Here is a 24413-nt window from a genome sequence, read left to right as displayed (position 1 = left end):
TCTGCTGGTTCGTTCTTAAAGTTAAAGTCATGTCTAAATATTCCAGGCTTAACGTTATGGCAGGGCCTTGTCTCATGCAAGTTAGTTATTATATACCTTGCCCCACGAACTGTGAGACATGTTTGATTTTTGTCACTATGATGGGAAGGACAAGCTTGGACCATAGCCAGTCCAGAGAGTGAAAACATAGTACATATAGTGGGCTCCCATATTTTTTTAAAGATTGGTTTTCAAAAGCAAACAAGAGAAATCTGGGTACCAATTTGTAAAACCACAATGATTATTTAGCTACTTATTACAAATAAAAAAGGTTAAAAAACAGCAAACAATCAAATCACATAAAGTATTTTTTTTTCAGACCTAAAAACCCTGTGAATAGTTGGTCCACTGTACACTAACAATTTTACATTTAAATAAATAAATATATATAAAATAAATACATAAAAATAGAAAATATATACTATAAATATAGTACATATTTTCAATTTGTAGGTATTTATTTATTATTTTTATATAGTATATATTCTCTATTTTTATGTGTTTTTATACAAATAAATAAATATATATGCATGTATCAACTGCTTATCTTCACGAGATTTGGGGGTGCTGGAGCCTATCCCTGCAAAGAGGGAGGGGGTGAATGCTGGTTGCAGCTCATTGCAGATCTATAATTATTACTATAGTATAATGAAATGTGGTTCTTAACCAAAACGGATCGACTGATTTCAACTTGAAAATACCGTATTTCAACTTGCAAATCCTGTATGGAACCGATAGTCTTTGTTTCACGTGACTCTGACAGACAGCGTGGGCGTTTGCAGGTGTTTTTAAAGCAAGTTTTTTAATGCAATCGAATCAAGGTAGACAGCCACAGTCCTACTTCCAGGCATCCTATGATCATGCATTTTTCTTTTTTCCCCCTTTCTTTTTGAACTGTGCTTTAAAAATTGCGTTCCCTTCGTGCTGTGTGTGTGGGCGTGCATGTTGACGTGCATGTGTTTGTTTCCAGCCCTTACCACCACCGTCAGGCAGGCAGCAGTAGCTATTGAAGCTTTCATACTGCGGGCTTTCTTGCTGCATCCACCCTGCTGAAGCAAAAGGAAAAAAAGACACCGAGATCAGAAGTGTCAGTGCTCATCTCAGGTACGCGATCGGCATTTAATACCATGTGTGCATCCTTATTGCGTGAATACTTGACGTAGATGTTGCTAAACCTTGCAGAACAGAAAACTGGGCTCGTACAGTCGCCTGTTAGCTCCACATGCTAAACGCTTAGCATGTGTAGCTATGCTAAGAAACGTGGGAAATTGGGCGATGGCAATTGCGATCGGGTAGTCGCGTTAATTATGTATTGTTTTAAAATAAATATGCATGTATTAAAAGAGAAATATTTGTGATTTTGACTGGATATTAACATTTCTCTCGCCAGGCTAACGTCAACAGCTAACACCAATTCACCAAACTAGGCTTGCTACGTCACTCGGGTAAAAACCCAACCTGTTCGATGACGTCATTTGTTCGGGTCAACTAGCAGCCAAATTTTGCATAATAGCCTAAACAAGATACGCAACATATCCCTGAATGTGCCGTGAATATAAATGGCATATGCATGTAAAAAATGCAACAAAACACTAGGTTTACGAGCCGGATCTTTAAAGGGCCCGTATTGGCATGTAACAAAATCTAAGGCGTATTGCACAATGTGTCTAGTTTGACTTGCTCTCTGCAATGGCCCTCAATTTTGAGTGTTTTGATTCATGGAAAACTTGCAGCACAATCAAAAGATTTGTTCTGTTTTCATAAAGTTCTAGGTCAATTAAGAGTTTATCATTACCTGTATAAAGTAAAATAGTCTTCAAACTATTCTCCAAAGGGCCGCAGTGGGTGCAGGATTTCATTCCAACCAAACAAAACAAAAACTTTTCACCAATCTGTCTATTCCAAAGCAATCACTTGATTACACTCAGGTGCTGCTTATCTTAGCAGAAACATCATCCTTTGAAACAAAAAAATGCATTTTGGGGACCCCTGATGAAATAAATATAGGATTTCCTTTTCCATTTTAGAATAAGCATTTTTGCATGCATTAATTATAATTAAAAACATCTAAAAATCTCACTTATATTGTCTATATAAAAATATGAAATGACTGTTTTCTGTCAAATTCTCTGACTCAGCCCAGTGGAATTTTGCACTTGGCATCAAAAAAATAAAATATAAATAAATAAAACTTACCTTTTGGGTCTTTTTCTCTTACAGAATCCATTTAAAGTATAAGTTATCACCCTCCAAAGCAACATCTTGCTTCTCTCATCTGCGTGCACTCTCATGACTCTTTGAATTGGGACCCCGGCCCCACCGTGGCCCATGCGCTATACCCAATTCCCTCCTTGTTTTCCTCGTCCCTCAAGCTGACGCAAAACCCCAGGCACCTCCCTCCCCTCCCCTTACCCCACCCCCACCCGGTCCCCAGCGACTCACCGCCACCCGCCATGGCTCCCGGCACGGAGACCGTCCACTACATCCACTTGCACAACTCCAGCCAGTCAGTACTGGAGGCCCTGCGTACCCAAAGACGTGAGGGTCTCTTCTGTGACGTGACGGTCCGCATCCACGACGCCTCATTGCGGGCCCACGCCTGCGTCTTGGCGGCCGGGAGCCCCTTCTTCCAGGACAAGCTACTTTTGGGTCACTCTGAGATTTCCGTGCCACCGCTGGTGCCCGCCGAAACCGTCAAACAGCTGGTGGACTTCATGTATAGTGGCTCGCTGGTGGTGCTTCAGTCCCAGGCGCTCTGTATCCTCACCGCCGCTAGCATTCTGCAGATCAAGACTGTCATCGACGAGTGTACGCAGATCATCTCGCAGAGGAAGGCGGCAAGCGCGGCTGCAGCCGCCGCCGCTGCTGCCGCCGCGGCCGGAGGAGGGATGCTGGGTGGCGTCCTTCCCAAGCAGGAGGAGCGTGGAGGTGGGGGGAAAGGAAGAGAGAGTGGTGGAAGCTGTTCGGGTGGTGGCAATGGAGGTTACCCGAATTTCCCCAACTTCATGGTGGAATGTGGTGCCAGTAACATGGGTGGCGAGAGTGGGCCAAGGGTTCCTGCGCAAGTATGGAAGGTATGGAATTTTATTATTATTATTTTTTTCTACTCAGGCAAATGTGGAAAAATGTAAAACATATTTTCAAGGGTTTTTAGTAATATTAGCATGAAATTAATACTTTTAATTTGTGATTAGATGTTGATAGAGATCCAATCATGTGGCTTTTTTCACTCTAATGGGGTGAATCCATTTAAATTGATTGGAGGCCTACTGCCATCATTAGCAGGCAATTAGTTAAATGAATGCTAAAAATAGGTTTATATAATAGTTCTATTGTGCTAGAAAATAGCAAGTATTGATGCATTGAAAATATAATGCCAAAGTGTAAATGCAATGTTTTTTTCAGGTTTTGTCTGAAATCTTTTCCCCCAAAATAATAAAGCCAAAACATATTTTTATAGGCAATGGTGTCAAAGTGGCGGCCCGGGGGCCAAATCTGGCCTGCTGCATCATTTTGTGTGGCCCGGGAAAGTAAATCATGAGTGCCGACTTTCTGTTTTTTAGGATCAAATTAAAATGAAGAGTATAGATGCATATTAAATTTTCAGATTTTTTCCCCCCTTTTAAAATCAATAATTGTAATTTTTTAATAAATTTTTCAAACCATTGTCACAATATGTACCATTGTCACAATATGTACCATTGTCACAATATGTACCATTGTCACAATATGTACAGTTTAAACATTTAATTCAGTCAGTCTTCATGTACTACTGCAGTATTAAGTATATTTGGTTATTACAGTTTTAGGAATCAAAGATTTATTTTCATTTTTTGTACATTTATAGGAACCCTGCGGGCCCATGGAGCAGGCCAACAGTCTTATGGCGCTGGGTGACATGAGCCAAGCCCCCTTGTGTGGCGGTGAGGGTTTGGGCGGTGGCCTCATGAAGTCGAACCCCAGCTGCACGCAGGACGTCCGTTATAAGCTGCGCGATCTGCTGGCGCAGACAGCGGACAACGGGGTGGCCGCCCAAGCCGGCAGTCTGTCGGCCAGCTGCAGTTCGGGTGTGGGTAGCGTGGACAGCGTCGGTAGGGATAGTCTCCGCGGCAATGCCACCGACCTCTCTGATGATTTGGTGGGCATGGAGCACTTCAGCGAAGAAGAGGAATTGGAAGGCAGGGAGCGTGGCAGAGATGGAGATCGAGATAGGGGAGCCAATCACAGCCGCAAGCAAAGGCAGCCACTCAGGCTCCAGGTATGTGTAGCCAATGTTTCAAAATAGGCAGAATAAGCTGATACTATGGTTGCTGGTTTTGATTTGATTGCTTTTTTCTTTTCTCTGTAACATTGTGACATCTTTTTTTATTGTTTGCTTTACAGTTGGTGCGTCATTACTTCGTACTTTATTCAATGCTCATTTTGGCCTATAGAGGGCAACATAATACACATACTGTGCAACATACGTATATTATTCACCTATCCGACAAAAAAATGGAAGAGTTGACTATAGGAATATATGGATAAAATATTTTTGCATGATCAGAAAGAAATTGTGAATATGCATAGAATAAGACATTTACTATTATTAATAACAACTTCACTTTAGAATTTTTACATCGCCAGGTGGATTTTTGTTATGTTAGACCAATTCCCGGCTTCAGGCAATAGTAGATAAATTTGATGATTTACCAGAAGTCAGTTAAGATTTGGGGATGTCATCCTAAATTTTTATTATCAGGATTTTTTTGGGGGAAATTAATATAATTGTAACCCATGCACTCTTATTTTTATTTAAAATGCATTCATCATCCATGCATGCATCATCCTCACGATGGTTCTGGAGCCTTATCATCATGCCAAACCAAAATAGTTCCCAAATATATATATTTTGGAACTTCAGTACATTTCAGAGATGTACCTGATTAGTAGAATTTCAGGTACCTTTTACCAACCCATTTAGTTTGTTTATTCCTGTAACACAAACTGTCTACTTAGGTATGGACTGCGAGTACTGCTTCTACCTCCGTGGGTGTAGGGATGGAAAGGGGGTTTACGGGGAAGGGTTTCCATGGTTACAGTTTTCAGGCATGCAGGGCTGCATCACTTTGCTTTTCTTTGCTTTAGCCTCCTCACACTGCATTGGCACACATGACTGACATGTTGATTCTCACTGGAAGCCATGGATATCTGCATTTTGGCTGTAGGTCATTCAAAGCGCCTGGCTTTTTTTTCAGTGTTAATTTGATCTTTCTGTTCCAGGTAATGGGAGACGGAGGTGAGGGTGTGGTCGTCAAAGATGAGGGCGTGCAAGATGCCGATGGGACGGCCTTTGCTATGGAGGATGGCAGAAGGGATGTAACGCAGGGTGGAACCCAGGGAGCAATGGCGGGATTTGGACAGGTGAGCTCATTAATATTGAAAATAGATGGAATTTGACATGTTTAAAGTGCCGCCAAAGCGTCAAATGGAAAGCAGTAGTGCTGTTAAATCCCATATCTGTGACAGTGGATTCATGTAATATTGTGTGTGGACAGCATGGATTGTGCAAAAAAATATAGTGCAGTATGGATGTGCTTGTATAGACTATAACTCTCAACCTTCTAAATCTTACATGAATTCCCTCCCCCTCTATTCTAGAGTAAATAAATGTGCTGCTATATTTCCGTCATGGAACTACTTGTGTATATTGTTGAATGAAAACTAATGGTAACAAATGGTATAATTGCAAAATTATTTAAGCTATTTTCATATGCTTTAATTCAAGGGGGTCTGACTCAGTTCAACTTGATTTCATGTGGGCTGGACCATTTTAGATATAATATTTAGAATTTTGATTTTTTTCTGAACTGGATTAAAAGCCCTGAATATTCAGTTTTTTATAGATCTAAAACAATGTTTATTTTAGGTTTTTTTAAAATATATTTTTAGATTTTACAAAATTATTTTTGAACTAAAAACACAGAAAAAAATGATTAAAAAATTACAATTATTGGATTAAAAGGGGAAAATCAGTAAATTTAATATACATCTATACTCTTCATTTTAATTTAATCCTAAAACATAAAGTCGGCCCTCATGATTTACTTTCCCGGGCCACACAAAATGATGTGGCGGGCCAGATTTGGCCCCCCGGGCCGCCACTTTGACACACGCTTTAATTGTTAATGAAAAAGATATTCTTAAGCACCATTTGTGTGAAGACGTTTTCATCCTTGGCGCATCCTCCCATGTGTATTTTTGTTTATTACTATGCAGCATTGGTATTCTTAAGGTCCAGATACAAGGGTAACAAGCAGATATGTTTTATTTTTTCTTAAGAAACTTACATTAGAATGCACAGGCACCAACTAAAATGTCTTTTGCTTTTTTTAAGGAAAGATAGAACGTCAACATTGCCTTTATGTTGCATTCATTCACATTGCAATCACTTTTTCCACAGATCTACTGTAAATTTAGCTTATTTTCCTCCCTTAACAATATTGATTTCATTACTTTTGTCAGTAAACAGAGTATAGGTACTTCTGTATATCCTGTGATCTACGATTTTTTTCATTTTTACGGTGCTAGGCGCGACAGCCTTAGGCAGACAACTTAATTAGTGTCAGGACTTAATGTGCCCTCCAAATCTATAAAGTGAAGAAAGACACCCTGCGATGTGGCCCGACAAGTCTGACGGCAATGTTCTTTTCTACGTTCGCTAGCGGCTTTTTTACTGCAATAATATTTTGGTGTTTGACGCAGAAAAATTGCAGGGCGTTGCGCGGGAGAAAGCCGAGTTGCTATAGAATGACATGCGTAGTATGACGGTTTAAACAAGAGCTGTATTCATGATGGTGAGCGTTCAAGGCTTTCACTCTCCATTTCTATGTAGGATCAGTGGTTTCATTCCAGTTTCCTTTTATCTTTCAGGACTTTTATGATGAGCAAGGCGTCTTTACTGAGAGTTTCTGGCCGCAGAGTGAACCTTCTCAGGCCATGGCGTTTAATCCTCGAGGACGGGTCAGCAAAGCCTTGACCCCGCCGCCAACCTCACAGTCCATCAATAATCAGGTTGGTGTTTTTTTAATTGATTTTTTCTTCAACATTTGGGTTTTGAAGCATCTAAATGTCTTATTTGGAATAGATACAGTGGAAAACACTTTCCCATATGAAATACAATGGTATTTGAGATACAGGTTCAACTTGTTTTGTGACTGTGTTTGTAACTGACAATATTTTTTATCTCAATTACTCTTTCCCCTTAAAATTCCCAAGAATATAATCTATATTTCTCCCTCAAAAGCCTCCAAAGCTGCACTTAATAATGTCGCACAACTGTAGGATTTCAATGGCTCTAAAAAGGATTCATATGTTTAATATAAGGCTATTTTTTCTAAGTTTGTTAGTAAAAATTGACCATCTTTGCTGGATTTTTGAATATCAAATCGATTCTGCAAAGGGATGAAGTGTGTCCTGGTTTTTGTTGCAACCGATTCAGTTTATCCAATGAGGTGTCTTCTAAAATAAGCAGCAGCTGACTGCAATCAACTGATTACACTTGCAAACAATTTCCATGTTCAGTTTGAATGAAAACCTGCACCCACTTGGACCTATTCAGGACTGGCTTGAAAAGATATAGAAATATAGATCTAACCTTTAATACTAAAAAAGAATGCATTTATGCACTTTACTAAAACTCATCAGATACTCTGCACACTTTGCACACAGCTTCTTTTCCAGTACCCAGTGAGCCAATCTCAGCCACCCCCATTTTACATGGGAGGCATGGATACCATGGCCGGGGCGGAATCCGGCCAACAGGCACCCCCTCCTAACCCTATGACTCCCGTGCCACCTCCCGCCACCAACACACCCGCCGCCTGCTCTTCGGGCCCATCGCCTTCCTCCCAAGGTTCCGAGACCTCCTTTGACTGCACACACTGTGGCAAATCTTTACGTTCCAGGAAGAACTACAGCAAGCACATGTTCATTCACTCTGGTAAGCTAAGACCCTCCCCTCAAAAAAAATATTGCTGTGATTGTTTTTCCCAAAAGGCAGGTAGAGCTGAACAATTTTTAGATAACAATCCTGACCTTTTATCGGCACTCCTAACTGATCCAGAGTCAGTTAAACCATTTATTTACCACCATACAATCCATTTTCCTACTATCATAGACAGTATATGTTTCCAGGGTTTTAATTTCTTTACAAAGCTAAAAAAAAAGTTAGTGCTTTACTGTAATGCAGCATTTTTTTGACAAGATCTTAAAAACACTGTAAATTTCACTTGTTGAGACCTGTACAAACCCTGCAATGAGCTTTTACTAGTTTCCCTTGTTGGTATTACGCTGTCTTTTAACAGTTAAACGTATCAGGCACATCTCAATGCACGTTATGTTCCCATCGTCTACATGACATGACACGATGTTCCTTTCCCACTTGAGATAGAACAAAGATAGGCCAATCATAGCTCAGCAATAAAACTAACAATGTTTTCCCCGCACGTATGTACCTGTTCACAGGCCAGAAACCTCATCAGTGCTCCATCTGCTGGCGCTCCTTTTCCCTGCGCGACTACCTCCTCAAGCACATGGTGGTGCACACAGGCGTGCGGGCCTTCCAGTGTTCCATGTGTGGCAAGCGCTTCACCCAGAAGAGCTCGCTCAACGTTCACATGCGCACGCACCGCGCCGAGCGCACCTTCCAGTGCAACGTGTGCCACCGGGCCTTCACCCACCGCACCTTGCTGGAGCGCCACGCCCTCCAACACGCCCCCCAACCCCCTCCAGGCCGCGGTGCCGAAATGACCTCACCCACCAAGCACAGCCCTCCCGCCATGGGGGGGCCCTCAGGTATGGCTGGGGTGGCCAGCATGGTAGGCGGCATGGCTAACATGCCAGGCCACAACGCTGCGTCCAATTAGAGTCGCCGGCAGGGTGGGGGGTGCCGGTGCTAGGCCGGTTAGGTCCTTCCTCGAGTTGACCGTTGTGGGGTTCTAATAGTAGAGCTGGGGGTGCGAGTCACAAGACTTGACCCCTCTCAAAATTTTGAGTTGCATAACTACAATTAGATTTTTTTTGTCTCTGATACCGTATTTTCACGACTATAAGGCGCACTTAAAAGTCTTAAATTTACTCCAAAATAGACAGGGCACCTTATGATCCAGTGTGCTTTACATATGGGAAAAAAATTAAAATGTGTCATTCATTGAGGGTGCGCCATTATAATGTGGTGCGCCATTATAATGTGGTGCGCCTTATAATGTGGTGCGTCTTATATTCGTGAAAATACGGTACTTAATTTTGACATAGACTGTTACCCCCAAACTTACTTACAATATTTTACTCCCTATAATTTGCTTTGGCATCATAGTTGGGAGTGGGTTGATTATTCTGACTTTGTTAGTCCAGATATATAATACATAGAAACTCAAATTTAGTCGAATTTTTGTTGGATTTTCTACATTAATTTAGGGCTTGAGCCATACTCCCTCCCAGCTCTGTATAACATTCTCGAACCTCACAACGGTACTACCGCAGAGGCTCTTTTGGAACCTTATTGCATAATTCATTAGAACCAGATTTCCTCATACTCGCTCTACTGAGCCCACGTGGCCAACAACCTCACAGTATTAACGTAGACTTGAACATTTCCACAAAGAGCCTCTGCGTTAGGACAAAGTCCAAAAAAAAAAAACGGGTCCACATGCGGCTTGAAGGGGTTTAAAGAGGGGTGGGGTGGGGGGGTTACAGGTGGGGTGGGGGTGGGGTCGGTCGGTATGTCTTAAAAAAATATTAATGAGATTATTGAAGGTTTCATTCACAATCAATTCATTTGGTCTCAAAACGGTGGAATTTGTTGATTTGGAGGAAAATGCAGTTATCCAAAATTAGTTATTTAGGTTTGCTCTCACATCCTGGGTAGGTACATTTTATACAGGCAATATGTCCTAGTATGTAGTAACAGTAATCTGGCATGTGGAATAATGGATAGCCATATGAAGTGTAAAGAAGGCTGCTCTTAGGAGTTTTCAAATTTTGCACAAAACAACCAAATCTACAAAAGCCATCATGCCTGTACATAGGCAAATTTTCTCTCTTGGTTTGAACTGCCCATGTTATGTTTTTTTCGGATGGACTCCACCAGATATTTCTTATGTTACTAAATTTGAAGCACTTAATAAGATTGCTATATGCTTTTTAATTGGAATTGGATCATTTTTATGGCCTAATTTGCAGTTTTGTTGCATTATAAAGAAAAAGATAGCACCCACATTAATTTTTACTTGATGGGGAATTTGTTAGACATGCCTATCCCAAGAAGACAAAGTATTATGAAGTTTTTAACGTCTTGATAACCAATTTTAAGCAATTACATTATTCCAGATTTATGGATTTTTTTGTTGGAGAGTGGATGCAAAGTTTTGGCATTTTTATCCTGATAAATTTTTGCTCAAATTCCTTTTAAAGAGAGTTTTACCACTTGAATGTTTAAGATCATTAAACAAAAAATATCAGAATAATATAAGCTAAGGAAAATACAGTTTGAATGGTGCTTTTATTTACTTTTAACTATTGGAGTTCAAATCTCAATGGCCATTTGTGTAGTCATTATTGCTGCCTAAAAATAGATTTGACTGAATGTAAAAAAACAAAAAAAAGCAAAAATATATATATATATATATCAAGCATTTTTCCTAAATAGTCTTATATAAGCAAAGATATTTTTGTCAACTTTTCCTTTGCAGATTTGTTTCACTCAAACAGGGTTTTTGAGCATGAACGGCCTTTTTTTTTAAAGGTCAAAACGGTTGTTTTTGGACTAAAATCTAAAATATATGAGACACAAATGATCTGACTGTGAACGAAAACTAAGGGCGGAGACGGGAAGTAGAAGGGCGGTCGGTATTGGACAGACGAGCCTGAAATGAAATTTCAACTTTTTATCCATCAAAAATGTTGGTCGAAGTTTTCTCAAGGGCGTCTGCCAACTGCCCCCCCCTTAAGATCAAATACCTCGAAACAAGATGGACTCCAAATAGGAAATGTTTGGGAAACATTTCCAGATAATATTATTCGCATGCATGCACGCACACACACATAAAAAAAAAAACACAGCTACAATTACCTCGGCGGTCCAAAGACAGGCTTTTTTGTGTCATATTTTGAAGCCACAATAGTTAAAAAAAAGCTTAAAAATGGATCCGTTTACATTTGAAATGTTTCATACTTCATTGTAAAAAAACAAAAGAAAAAAAACAAAAAAACAAACAAAAAAAATGCTCTAAAAGCGCTCACTTTGTTCTTTGTTGCTCATGTGATGCAGAAGTTTGAAAAAATAATGCTTTTATTGTGAAAGAGCCATTGAAAAAGAGAAAGAAAGTCGGTGGGGAAAGTTTGACAAATCAGTGATTTTTATCAGGATTTTATATATACATATATATTATTACAAAAAAAGTTAATGAATGTTTGGTTGTGTTTTTTGGGGCTTTTTGATGTTTGTTGCTCTTCTTGTGGCACAAAAATTTGTTTTTTTTTTGTAGTCAAACTAAAAAAAAATGATGAAATTGTACAATCACCCCTCAAAGAGTTTGACCAAGTCAAAAAAAAAAAAGAAAAACAGTGATAACATGAAATTATCACATTAATATTTATTGCAATTTGATCTCTATGCACACTTAAGTTTGCACATCCAGTTTTTTTGTCCTCCCTCAACTATTCGGCCTCTTTTAATTTTTTAACCCCTCCCCCTTTTTAGTGTACCTCTTTCGCCACACTTGAATAAAAGTTATTTTAATACGCAAAAACCTCATTCTAAAAGATTTGACATTAAATGTCCCCGTGGTGAATTGCGGCAAAGACAAGTGCACGTGCTGTCAATCAAATAATAAGCTAAATGTCCACTTAGAACGCCAAACATCTGGTGCTTTTTATTCCCCTTCCTACCCCTCAATTGTTGTTATTATTATTATTATTGTTGTTGTTGTTTGTATTCTTTTTTCTGGACATATTTACCTCATTTTGCCAGCTGCCAATAACTCAAAGGCAGGGGCACAGTTGACTTAACAGTGTTGAGATTTTTTGGGGGGTGCAGAGGGTCTGGATTTGACTTTTTTCCTCAGAAAAAAATGGTTGTGGTGCATTCAAGGACCCGTGTACAGTACTGTAACATGTCGCCGCTTTGTGACGTACTGTGTGATGCCTTTTTCTGTTTTTTTTTGTTTTTCTGGGAAGTTTTCTATAGGAAATCATCTCTGATGAGCAGTGGCAATTTTTAAAAAAACTTGTCATCCTTTAAAAAAACGTACAAAAAAATACAACAAATAAGAAAATTGATCTTTTCTGTACAACAAAGGCTAAGAGGCATGATTTTAACCTTTTCTGACAACTTATAGATGTTGTAGTCGATGATTTTAATTGAATTTGAAAACTGATTGTTTGATTGATTTCAAGAATTTTCTTTCTTCAATTAAATGTCTTCTATGACTAAAGGCTCATTTGTATAACCTGATCTTTTTTTGTGTGTTTGTGTGTGCGATTTGATCAAAAAAATGATTGTTCTTAAAGTGCTTAATATGTTTTTTAGATGGAGTCCACCATTTAAACTCCATTTGTCATAAAAAACAAGAAGTTGCATTCATTTCGCTAGAATTGCACACTATGATTGAACTTTTTTCTTTTCTTTTTTCTTGCAGTCCATCTGCCGGGAGACAACATCTGTCGCCTCCTCCCCTTTCCCAGCATGCTGAGGGTTGAGCTTGGGGGTCTTTTGTGAAGGGCTGCCATTGTACGCTTCTCCATTGTGTGTGGATACGTGAGTGTAATCTACAGAAATTTCTTTCTTCTTTTAAAACTTCCTACAAAAAAACATTATAAAACTACAAAGTAAAACCTAGACAAAAGATTTTGCAAAATTACTCAACTTATTCAAGATCAAGACCCTTTTTGGGCATACCACAATTATTCTAAGCTAATTAAATAGGGATAATTCTGATTTTGAAGAGGGAAATTCATGGTTTCATTGTGTGTAGATGAAGTTCCAAGACTAAGATAGTGGATATAAAGATATATGGATAGCTGATAGTGTAGCCAGATAGGTGGTTGGTGGTCTTTAAGATGGAAATGATGGTAGAGATGATAATAAAGTGACATTAGAAAAGCATGTGATGGAATTTAAGAAAGGGAGAGTTAAGATGAGAAGCTTCCAGAAGCCTAGAACATACACCCACAAGGTGATCCAAGAATGAGCCAGGAGGGTACCGGAGAAAACCTAGTGGTGTTCACCAGCTGCCGCCCTCTAATTGGCAGGCACCCCCAGCATTTGCCTAGTCTGCTCAGTGAGCCTCATGAGCCTGTGATGATTATAACAAGTGACAAGCAATTACGCCAGACGTAGATTACATACTTTTGAATAGTTTCCCTCCCTTGAACAAGACTACTATTAAAAAAATAGCATTTTTTTGTGTTCTTGACTTCTATGTCTTACTTATTTATTACTGAATATCCAAATTTTATTTTTAACTCATTCGAATACTAAACTGTTTCGAATCTACTTAAATAAATACATACTTTTGAATAGTTTACCCCCCTTGAACAAGAGTACTATTAAAAAAAAATGCATTTTTTTGTGTTCTTGACTTCTATGTCGTACTTATTTATTACTGAATATCCAAATTTTATTTTTTAACTCATTCGAATACTAAACTGTTTCGAACATACTTTAATCCATAATTTTGAATAGTTTACCCCCTTGAACAAGAGTACTATTAAAAAAAAACTGCATTTTTTTGTGTTCTTGACTTCTTATGTCATACTTATTTATTACTAAATATCCAAATTTTTAGCTTGTTCGAATACTAAACAGTTTAGAACATACTTTGTGAATAAATAGGTTAAAATGATCGCTTTTCTATACGTTTTTTATGTATTGTGGGATTATGTGGTTCTAAGAAGCACTAAAAAATAACGTTTTTTCAACTTTTACTTTCTTTTAAGTTGTTTTTGTCAAGTTCTTTCCAACTTGAGAGGCGGGACTATTGTCAGTGTTAAATGTAGCGGCAGGATGGACATTGTTTTGCTTGAATAGACAACCCCCCCACACCCCTTACGCCCCTCACACTTCTCGACACCCCCTTTTTTTTTCTGTCTCCAGGGAGATACTTTCATGTCAGGGTGGCGGCCAACAGTGCGTCCATTCAAATAGTCGCCGCGGGGTTAGCCCGGGAGGGCCCACAACAGATGGAGACCACTCCACTGAGGACGTTTAGCATCTTTTTATTATTTGGAAAAATAGTCTTGGCTAATTCCTTCCTTGACAAAGACCAGAAGAATACGTTTTACAGCACAATCTCTCCTTAAATATTTTTTTTTTCTTTCCCATTGACCTGAAGTGCCTTTTTTTTGCAAATATCATCATCTGTCAAAAGAAAGCAAATTTAAATAATCTTGACAAACAAGCACAAATACACATGATAAAATAAGAATAACACAAAATGTTTAAATTAACTTAAATTAAATCATAATTTTTTGTTTTTTTTCTCTCTTTATAGTACAAAAAGGATCATCTGCAATGAGAAAAACGTTGAGAGGACAACAATACTTATGTCATGGGCGGTTTGGAGGGTAAGAAACATTACTTTTTAAACTTTTTTTCACCCTTTTCATTCTTTTTTTTCTTCTTTTAACGAAGAGGCCAGTATGGCCAAACATCCGCCATTTTTTTGCGGTTCCTGGGTTCGAGAAAAGGCTTGGGTGCAAATGTTGCAAAAAAACAGCAAAAAAAATCCTATATTGGTTCCCTTTTTTTTTTTTAAATCCTCATACCGTCCGTGTAATATTTTCTTCATTTGTTAACTCCCCCCTTTGTACCGAACAAAGAGGCAGAACAGAAAGCTAAGTGGCCGTTCACGTTTAACCGTGAACTTGACATATTTTTTTTCTTCTCCCCTTTTATACAACGACCCCCCCGCAGGCCACCGAAGTTTCCAGTCGAGAACCAGCTCAGTCTGAATATCAGTCAAAGGTCTCAGCAGCAGCGAGCTTAGAGCAGCATCTCATCCAGGAGCATAAAAACTCTCCCATACAGCAAAATGAGTGAGCCCGTCGCCGGCCCCTTTACACCTAAAAGACAGAAAAATTGGGTTAATAAGAAAATATTTAGGGGAAATTGCTATGTAGTATTTCACAGACAAAGTTTTTTTCAATTGCATGCAACACTGATGTGAAGGAAAACTGCTTAAATGGAAAGAAAATGTTTGTCATTGGATAAATTATGCTTAATGATGAAAAAAATGACTCACCTCAGTTGCAATTATACATTCGTCCTTCTCTTCCGACATGACAAACACAGATTTGTACTTGTTGTCCGCACATGCAGACGTTTCTGGGCTATTTCTCTCCAAAGTATCGCTGTTGGGAAAGAGAAAAAGGAAAAAACTTTAGTCTTCGTTTTGGCAAAAGTAGTGATTTGATGAATTTCTAACTAAACTTTTTAATCCATAATTTGTCCTTATTTATTAGTGGTACATGGCTACCATGTTTTTCCCCTTGGTCAGTTTGTTTTTTTGGCTAGAGTGGAATTGCCCAACCACTGTAGGAAATAACAGTTTGGCACTTATTGACATATTTTGTGTATATTTGCTATTATACACTAAATGTGCATAAATGCAGCAAAACAGATTTAAAGTGCAGTGTAAAAATCTTAGAGACCTCATGAAACAATAATATAAAACAAAGTCTCCCATAAACTAAAACCAGGAACTATTATGTCAAAGATACCGTTTATAGTGTTTTTCAATATATTATCCTACTCTTTTATGGATAGTAGTTCTGGAAACAAATGTACTGAGGCTACATATGCAATGCTGCCTATCTAAAGTCTTCAGAAAATATAATAGTACAATAATATTATATCTAAGACTATACATGTGTTAAAATGTAATCTGTTCTTTCGAAATAAGATTCTGGTATATATGGTCTGGAATATGACATAAGATTTTGCATTTTTTTTAAACTCTAACCAGAATTACATGGTTCGGTGGATCAGATGAATTTTTAACGATAATCAAAAAAGTATGAAATTTGACCTATAAATATCTCAATGTGTTGCCAAAAGATATGCAAATGGTATTTTATGAAAAAAATAGTTTTGTTATTTTGTTTGTCAAAAAGTCTTTCCAATATTAACCATTGCATTTTCTTTTAAAAACTTGAAGACTGATGATTTCTAATTTGTGTTAATTCATGTAAAAGTCCACTCTGTCTGCTTTCTTACCATTTTAAGGATTTGCTGTGTTTCTCTTCATACTCAAAGGAGTCCGAAGATTGGCACTTGTCCTCACAAGCCGCCTCCAACACGGCATCTTTAGCCACCTGTTCATAAATGACCTCTCGCACCAGGTTGTAATCAGCAGGCGGCGACCTGCTCTTGTAGCTCCGTCTCCCCGGTGACGTCCCTTCATCGGGATCCCCCCCTCCACTACTACACAGGTCCATCTTTTTGTTGATGTTTTTCACTCCCGGAGTCGACAACATCATGCTATCCCGTTCACCACGTTGACAGTTATTGGTCAGATTATTAATAGTTTCATTCTCGCAGGCCACTTCTCCAGGCCTGTCGCGTTGGACTTTGGAGCGGAAAAATCCCACCAGCACGGCGCAGCCCGCCAGGAGTAAAAGCACCATGGCGACCCCTGACCCTACAGCCATCCAGGGTACTTCAGAACCACGGATAGCGGCGTGTTCGGGTAACAGAAACTGACAGTTGCGACCGCCGTAACCAGGAACGCAGGCGCAGACGTAGCGGTTGTTTCTCTCGTGGCAGGTGGCGCCGTTGTGACATGGGTTGTGTTCGCAGCGGCTGATGGGCGAGCTGCAGTTGCGTCCCGTGTAACCTGGCGGGCAGGTGCAAGAATAGCCTTGGACGCCATCTTGGCAGGTGCCGCCGTTTTGGCAAGGGTACGAAGAGCACTCGTCGCCAGTGTGGTCGCAGTTCATCCCCGTGAAGCCATCTGGGCATTGGCACAGGTACGAGTTGACTAGATCCACACAACGAGCACCTAGAAACACAAATGAATGGGTTAGGTTTTTTTTTTTTGCTCAAGGCTGAATGGCTTTTCTGTGGGTATTCCAGTTTCACCCCGTATTCCACATCCAAAAACATGGGTAGTAGATTGGTTGAACACACTAAGACAGATAGCAACGTTTAGTACATTAGGTTTTATCTGTAACACTGGTGTCAAAGTGGCGGCCCGGGGGCCAAATCTGGCCCGCCGCATCATTTTGTGCGGTCCGAGAAAGTAAATCATGAGTGCAGACTTTCTGTTTTAGGATCAAATTAAAATGAAGAGTATATATCTATATTAAATTTCCTGATTTTCCACCTTTTTAAATCAATAATTGTAATTTTTTAATCAATTTTTTTCTGTGTTTTAGTTCAAAAATCATTTTGTAAAATCTAAAAATATATTTAAAAAAGCTAAAATAAACATTGTTTTAGATCTATAAAAAACTGAATATTCAGGGCATTTAATCCAGTTAATTAAATCCATTTATAAAAGTAAAAAAATCTAATATTATATCTAAAATGGTCCGGCCCACATGAAATCAACTTGACGTTAAAGTGGCCCGCGAACCAACACCCTTTCTCTAAATTGTCCTTTGGTACAAGTGTGAATGTGAATGGTTGTCCTTGTCCTTATTATTGGCTGGCAATCAATTCAGATTAAGTTAAAACAACACGGTCCTCACCATTGGAGCAAGGTGCCGAGGTACAATGATCTATCTTCTTCTCACAGGTGAAACCGGCATACCCAGTGGGGCATTGACAAAAGTAGCCGCCATCAGGATTGTCAGTACAGCGGCCGCCATTGGAGCATGGCGCATCGGCGCACGTCATGGCGCTCAACTCGCAGTTGTTGCCGTAGAAACCATGAGGACATTCGCACCTGTACGTGTTCTCCAGGTCCTAAAAGGTAAATGCAAAATCAGCGGTCGGCAATCCAGTAAATAATGTGTCATATTTGTGTGTTTTTTTTTGTGTGTGTTAAAACATTTTTTCAGTGGAGACTCACGGTGCAGCTGCCACCATTTCGGCAGGGGTTTCCGGCGCATTCGTTGACTTGCAGCTCACAGCTGGCGCCCGTGAAGCCGGGCCTGCAGGAACAGGTGTAGCTGCCCTGGCCCGTGTTGCTACAAGTGGCTCCATTCATGCAAGGCTTGTGGTGCGTGCAGTAGTTCAGATCTGGACACATGACATGCACACATGTGGATTAGGCACCCCCTTAATGTTTTCGCTCACACTGGACTGCGGTTTTTCCCATTTTTCATGCTACTGACAACTGACTTAACCCCTCCCAGACAAGCGCCACAGCTGTAAAAGTGTAGACGAGGCATGACATTTATGTTTTAGTGGCACAAGATTTTAGTTTTACAAGTTTTTTTTTTTTTACTCTGCTTTCAAATTGGTTTCTCAGAATACATGTGAAGGACAATAGAACATCCAACTGGTAGGATTGACAAATATGTATTTTCTGTTTGTTTCATGCAATTTTTGCTAGAATTTAAGAAACTAAGAAAAATATGCATTCCAAAACTCTTTTTGGCTGAGTTTTGGAATGCGTATATTTTCTTAGTAAAAAAGTGCTATTTAGACTTAAAACTAATCACATTTACTATTTTTTTTCTTGTTTGTCGATCTTAAATACGATTTTTAATTACATTTCTTAACTTTACACACATTTTTACGACTTGTGAATATAAATTAGTATTTTGAATTGCAATAAAATAGCTAAAAATGTTACTCACTATATATCAGGTACTTGGGTAGTAGGAGCCTAAATGTACTTGATATGATCTATTTACATTAGTCAGTTTAGGTTCATGAAAAATACTTAGGGTCCTTAAAGTAATACTATGTCTTGATGCATGACAGTGAGTTGTCAATTAATGGAATTTCCCCCCTCCCCAGATGAGATATGCACCTTGGTTGCAGAAAAGACCTCCCCAGCCTTCCTGACAGTTGCACTGCCACGGCTGCTGGCACGTCCCATGGAGGCACCCTGGATATCGGATGCACTCATCACAGTAGCGCCCCTTGAAGCCCACGCGGCACCTACGGAGCAATTATAGAACGAAGGTAAGACCGTGTTACGTGTTCACACACCCTACTTTAGCAAAAAAACACTTACTTGCACTCGCCAGGTTTCTCACAGAAGCCATGTTCGTCGTCACAGCCTGGCAGGCAGATTGCTAAACATAAAAATTAAGACGCTTTATTAGAATATTTAACTTTTTGAATCAAAAAGCCATCAAATTGGCATGGTTTACAGTGTTTAAGAGTCAAATCAACTCAATTTTGACCTTTTAGCAATGGAGTTTTTTTGTATTTTGGTCTAGTTTAGTGAGTGTAGATGTGAAATTTTAACGTTTTATGATTTTATGTGTGAGAGGGAGCATGCACACTATCAGGGTCCCCAATTACTTCTCATTCTTGACCCTCCCACACTGTCTTTTTTCTTCTTCAAAACTCTTTTATTCCCCAACACACACACACATAAATGCACACTGGTGGTCGCAGATAAGAGTGGACAGCTGGCGAGTGTGTTGCCAGCGTGCGACAGCTGCCCCATTGTCTGAAAGCTGCCGGCAGCTGCCCACTTCAAACAATGATAACTCCCCCCCCCCCTCCCTACACTTGCACCCCGCCAATCCCAGGTCACCCCCTCTCGTCCCAACCCCAAACCACCACTACTACTGGCGGCAGCCAATCAGGAGGCATAGATGTCAATTCATGGCACGCGTGACATTATTCACCTCAAAACTTTCCTTGAAATAAATCAAGTGCGCGCGCGTGTCACGGAGGGGGGCGGGGTCATAACTGGGATAGACCGGAGGGTGTTTACACCCGCAAAAAGTTTCCCTCTAACGGCATATCCTACTAACAATAACTTTTATGCAGTTTTAATGGGGAGATTTACTAGTCTTTTATATCACAATTATGCAATTATGCAGTATTTGGGCAATATTTAATACTTTACTACCACACACCATATGATAATAGATGATATAAAATTATAGGCAATAAAATTGTCAAACTAGCAATAAAATTATGTCAAACTAACTTTTTAAATGTATAATTTAGTTTAAAAGTATCTGCAGTGAAGTTAATATTTTTTAGTGTATATTTTCAGAATTTTTATGAAATATCTTTTTTAAATATTGTTTTACTGAATCAAAATTTAAGTAATTCTAACAATTTCCCCAATTTATCTTTACTCAAAAGTTAAATTTATCATTTTTTTCCTCTTAAATTGTTTCTCTTTTTTGCTGCAGTAATTTTTTCATTCTATTATAATTAATAATTTAAAGGTTATTTTGTTCTTTCTACCTTTTACTTTCATGAAAGACACTAATTTTTCACAATACTCCCATTTTGCTCAGTTTTTTAGTATTAATAACATAACTTTTCATCCAATGACTATTGACCAAATAAATTTCAGTATTCTATTTTTTTGCTAAATCACAGCTATTTTTTTTAACTTATTTTCGATATCCACATTCCTAACACACCATTCATCCAGCCATCATATTTGCAAAAACCTCATGCATAACTATTGAAAAACAGGGACTTTCTCTGTAGTTATTTTAGTGGCTTTTTTAGGGGTTGGGGTTGTTTGTGTACTCACGTTCAGTACAGTACTGTCCTTTCCATCCCGAATCGCAGACAATCTCCCCACGCTCTCCGCACGTAAAATGTCCGAAAGCATCGTCTCGGGCCCGACAGAAAACGGAGCAGCCGTCGCCATAGTAGTGCTCATCGCATACGAAGCGATAGGCGTATTTGAGCTCGGTGCGTCCGGCCGTGTGCAGGTCCTGCGACCAATCCTCGCCCACAGTCAAGTGGCGTTGCGTGCTCATGGTGCTGATCACACGCTCCGGGTTCTCTGGGGGAGGGTGAAAAAAACGTTTTTGGCATTAATGATTGTTTGTCCGTCACAAATACTGCTTATGGGGGGAAGACTCCCTCTAGTGGTATGTTAGAGATTTACAGCTTGAATTCAGGTTAGTTGTCTTTAACTTTTGTCTGAAGTCATCTCAATTTTTGTACTGCGTTATCCTCACTAGGGTTGCGGGGGTTCAGAAGTTAGGCAAATGCATCTGAATTTAACCTTTTCTTACATTAATTATGATTGTTATTATTTTTTTGGCACTTATTTAACTTAATGGCTGGCATTGACATCTAGTTTGAATTGACTGAGAGGTATTTCAAATAGATTGGACGTCTAACTGCAAAAAATGGCTCTGAAAAATGAGCTTTTACAGCAATTTTCTCCACATTTTTTTTTCAAATAACCCAAAATAATAACATTTTGAGTGTCAAGATTGCAAAAAAAATGGCAGAAATAGTCAATTGCTCCACGAAGGCACAAAAATCTTCACTCTAGTGGCCACTTTCATTTAATTCAGATAATTTGAATAGATAATAAAAAAAACCCATTTAATTACGGCCAGACAGATTCTAGTATTCTTACCTGTAGATAGATCATCTTTGGAGTCAGTATGCAGGGCCTCAATGATGAGCGAAAAGGTCCCCTGAGGAGACAAGTAGCTTGGTAAGACAGGTGGACACCAAAACACGTCATAGCATCTAAACCCCAGAGGGGCCAACCATCCACCACTCACCCTCCCTCTCTGGCTTCACCCATTCACTAGTCGGCCAATCCGAAACAATGCAGATCTGGACAATTACAAGATTGATAAAATCTTGGAGGACATCTGGCCCAAATGACTTAACCTCATTGATGGCTATATATTATATTTCTACTGTCCAGAAAATGCTGTATGCATAAATTGTGGCCAAATGACCCATTTAAGAACACTTGGAAAAAATAGCTTCTTTCCATTGTTGGACTAAAAATGAATAGAGATCATTTTGGGGGTGGGGAGTGGTGATTCCAGATAGATTTACTTCACAAGTGGCTTGGTGAGGCAGGTGCTCTCTCTCTCTCTTCCACCCTCCCTACGCGTTAACATCAAGCCCAGAGGGGCACGCCTCAGCTGCCCCCTCCAAAAACCCTCCAGCGTCCCCCACCCACCCGCCCAAAACCCGCCAAACCCTCCCTCCATCCATCCCCAAGCCTGCTTACTTACCGGCCAAGTGAATCCAAAGTTGATCCTGATAGGATTGCTGAAAGAACTCTCCGGGATAGCGTCGGGGACTTGGAACGAGTTGGCGCCCAGAACGGGCGTCACGGCGCCACCGTACGTACACGGCGGTTCGGGCGAGGCGTTGGGCTGGTAGTGTTTCAAACACACGCGGAAAAAAGTCTGGCAGGCGCATTGTTGCATGGATGAGGATGAAGAAGACCCCCCTCCGCCGGGGGCCCCTCGACCACAGCAGTTTCTGTTGCCTTGTACGCCTTTCTTGTTGAGGAACTCTTGTAGGCGTAGCTCGAACACCCCCGAGCATAGACCCTAGGCGCGAAACCACGTTTTTTAAAAAAAAAATTATATATATATTCACCCCCCCCAACTTTATCTTATCATTAAAATCAAATGCAACTTACCTGACCCAGCAACGTTGCCACCACCACAACACCAAGCAGCATTCTTAATAAATACATGATAAATAAATTAAAAAAAATAAATAAATACTTTAAACTGGCGTAGTAAGATGCATGGAGCAGCTTATTAAGCACCCCCGCGCATGCGCATCTTCAAAGCTCGATAGGAAATCCCAAAAAACTTTCTCCTGAGTTGGAGGATTGTGAGATTGGAGTTTTTTTTAAACCCCCAAAAATAAATAATAATAATAATAATAATAATAATAATTGAAGAAATTAAATTAAAAAAAAACAAAATGGTCCAGTTGTGTTATAATCCCAAATAAATGTGGACTTCTTTCCTGGAGGATAAATCCACCATTTTTCCTTTCTTTTCTGTCCTTACGTCCTTCTTCTGGTTTTCCTTCTTGGCGTCTCTCGGGCGCAGGCCGCCCACAGCCGGTTATATACATGCTATGCTAATAACATGCAAATATGGCCTCCTCCTCCTCCTTTCTCCTCCTCTTCTTCACCCCCCCCACCCTCGGCGAGAGGCTCCTCGACCTCTTCCAGCGGCAACTTGGCTGCGTATTACTCGGATGGCATGAAATATGAAACTTTTTAGACGTTTTAGGAGGCGGCGGCAGTGACTTTTAAATAGTCAACACGTGACTCTTTTGTTTGCCTTTCATGGCTTCAAACTTTTTAGTTTCATTTTTTAACGGCTACAAAGATAGTTTAATCCTTTTTCAACCCTTTTTGGGGGGTTAGGATGAGGACTTTCAAAGTTTTCTAGCAGTTTACATGTACTTTTGTCAGATTTTAACTAAAAAAACAGTATAAACAGCTCTATATTTTACGATAAATAAATATTTTAATAATTTCTTTGTACAATGGAACGATTGAAAGATGTTAATGTTAAATTGCGCTATGGGAGAAGCAAAAAGGCTACAAGATGAAAGATGAAAATGATCAAGGAGAAAATGTTTTGTACTTTAAAGTCGCTTTTGGTGAAGATGAGAACTTCAAAACCTATTGGATTTCTGACATAAGACTAATTTTTTGGCCTCAAAACTCTTGTTTCAAGATACAATTATGCAGCAACGATATAAGATGTCAAATATCCAACTTTTTTCACTATCTGAACTTCAAAATGTCTGATTCTTTAAAAACCGACCTTCAGTGTCCTTCAAAAATCTCTTCATTTTCCTGCAACAACGTCTCTGCCTGATAAAAAAAAGTAAAGTAAACAAATCACCTTGGCCAAGCAAAACTTTTTAACTTTTTACAAAGACTACTGAGATTTTTTTGTTGTTGCTTTTCTTGCTTTTCTTTCTTTCTTTTTCTTGCCAGAACATGACCATATTTAGTTCAAATATCCCCCCCCCCCAAAAAAAAAAAAAAAAAACTTCCCACTAACTTTGCAAACAGACGTTACTGTCGTTTTCGAACTTCCTGAAAGTAGTTTATTGCCTGAAACGTCTCCGCCCCCCACCATCTTGGCCCACTAAACGAACTTCCCTAATTGTTTTCACCCCTCATCTTCCTCCTCCTCCTCCTCCTCCTCTCTCTCCTCTTCCTTCTCATCTTGCTCTTCTACTCCTCCATCTTCCACTTTTATAGTCCAAAACATTCCTTGGCAAAAGTTGGGAACTCAACCAACTATCGGCTGTAACAAACATACCCCTGTGTACTTTGCGTGTACTTTCCAAGTGTGTGTGTGTGGCTCGCGTGGCCTACATGAGGGGAAACTTGCCCCATTGTGTGTGAGTAAACCAAGGAGCCCCCCCATCTCCATCCCCTACTTAGACCCTCCTTCCCTCCCCCTCAGCTGTATGCTAATTCATCTCG

The 24413-nt window shown here is 39.6% G+C and overlaps 2 protein-coding genes across 2 annotated transcripts; one reads left to right on the top strand and one right to left on the bottom strand.

Annotated features, from left to right (window-relative positions):
* Positions 1 to 2272: 2272 nt before the first annotated feature.
* zbtb45 (zinc finger and BTB domain containing 45) lies at positions 2273 to 9736 on the top strand. The gene is made up of 6 exons (XM_077719956.1): positions 2273 to 3113; positions 3887 to 4297; positions 5302 to 5442; positions 6952 to 7092; positions 7750 to 8020; positions 8545 to 9736. Exons 1-6 carry the CDS (start codon positions 2493 to 2495, stop codon positions 8943 to 8945), a joined length of 1986 nt encoding a protein of 661 aa, XP_077576082.1. The 5' UTR covers positions 2273 to 2492; the 3' UTR covers positions 8946 to 9736.
* Positions 9737 to 14324: 4588 nt separating this feature from the next.
* On the bottom strand, positions 14325 to 22726 carry dla (deltaA). Its single transcript, XM_077718881.1, has 11 exons — positions 22587 to 22726; positions 22171 to 22494; positions 21552 to 21612; positions 20706 to 20963; positions 19209 to 19269; positions 19002 to 19132; positions 18093 to 18262; positions 17770 to 17986; positions 16295 to 17078; positions 15321 to 15429; positions 14325 to 15141 (listed from the first exon to the last, which is right to left on the bottom strand). Exons 1-11 carry the CDS (start codon positions 22641 to 22643, stop codon positions 15136 to 15138), a joined length of 2178 nt encoding a protein of 725 aa, XP_077575007.1. The 5' UTR covers positions 22644 to 22726; the 3' UTR covers positions 14325 to 15135.
* Between the last annotated feature and the right edge of the window lie 1687 nt (positions 22727 to 24413).

This window comes from Stigmatopora nigra, chromosome 6, assembly GCF_051989575.1.
Source record: "Stigmatopora nigra isolate UIUO_SnigA chromosome 6, RoL_Snig_1.1, whole genome shotgun sequence".
Taxonomy (NCBI): domain Eukaryota; kingdom Metazoa; phylum Chordata; class Actinopteri; order Syngnathiformes; family Syngnathidae; genus Stigmatopora; species Stigmatopora nigra.
This window is presented reverse-complemented; position numbering and strand designations above follow the sequence as displayed.

Bases quoted from the DNA above. Each gene is read 5' to 3' on its own strand.
- zbtb45 (XM_077719956.1), top strand. From the start codon at position 2,493: ATGGCTCCCGGCACGGAGACCGTCCACTACATCCACTTGCACAACTCC. The intron at 3,114-3,886 runs GTATGGAATTTT...GTACATTTATAG, and splicing joins TTCCTGCGCAAGTATGGAAG to GAACCCTGCGGGCCCATGGA. The intron at 5,443-6,951 runs GTGAGCTCATTA...TTTATCTTTCAG, and splicing joins CAATGGCGGGATTTGGACAG to GACTTTTATGATGAGCAAGG.
- dla (XM_077718881.1), bottom strand. From the start codon at position 22,643: ATGTATTTATTAAGAATGCTGCTTGGTGTTGTGGTGGTGGCAACGTTG. The intron at 20,964-21,551 runs GTAAGAATACTA...ACCCTCCCCCAG, and splicing joins CAAAGATGATCTATCTACAG to AGAACCCGGAGCGTGTGATC. The intron at 18,263-19,001 runs GTGCATATCTCA...TCATGTGTCCAG, and splicing joins AGGTCTTTTCTGCAACCAAG to ATCTGAACTACTGCACGCAC.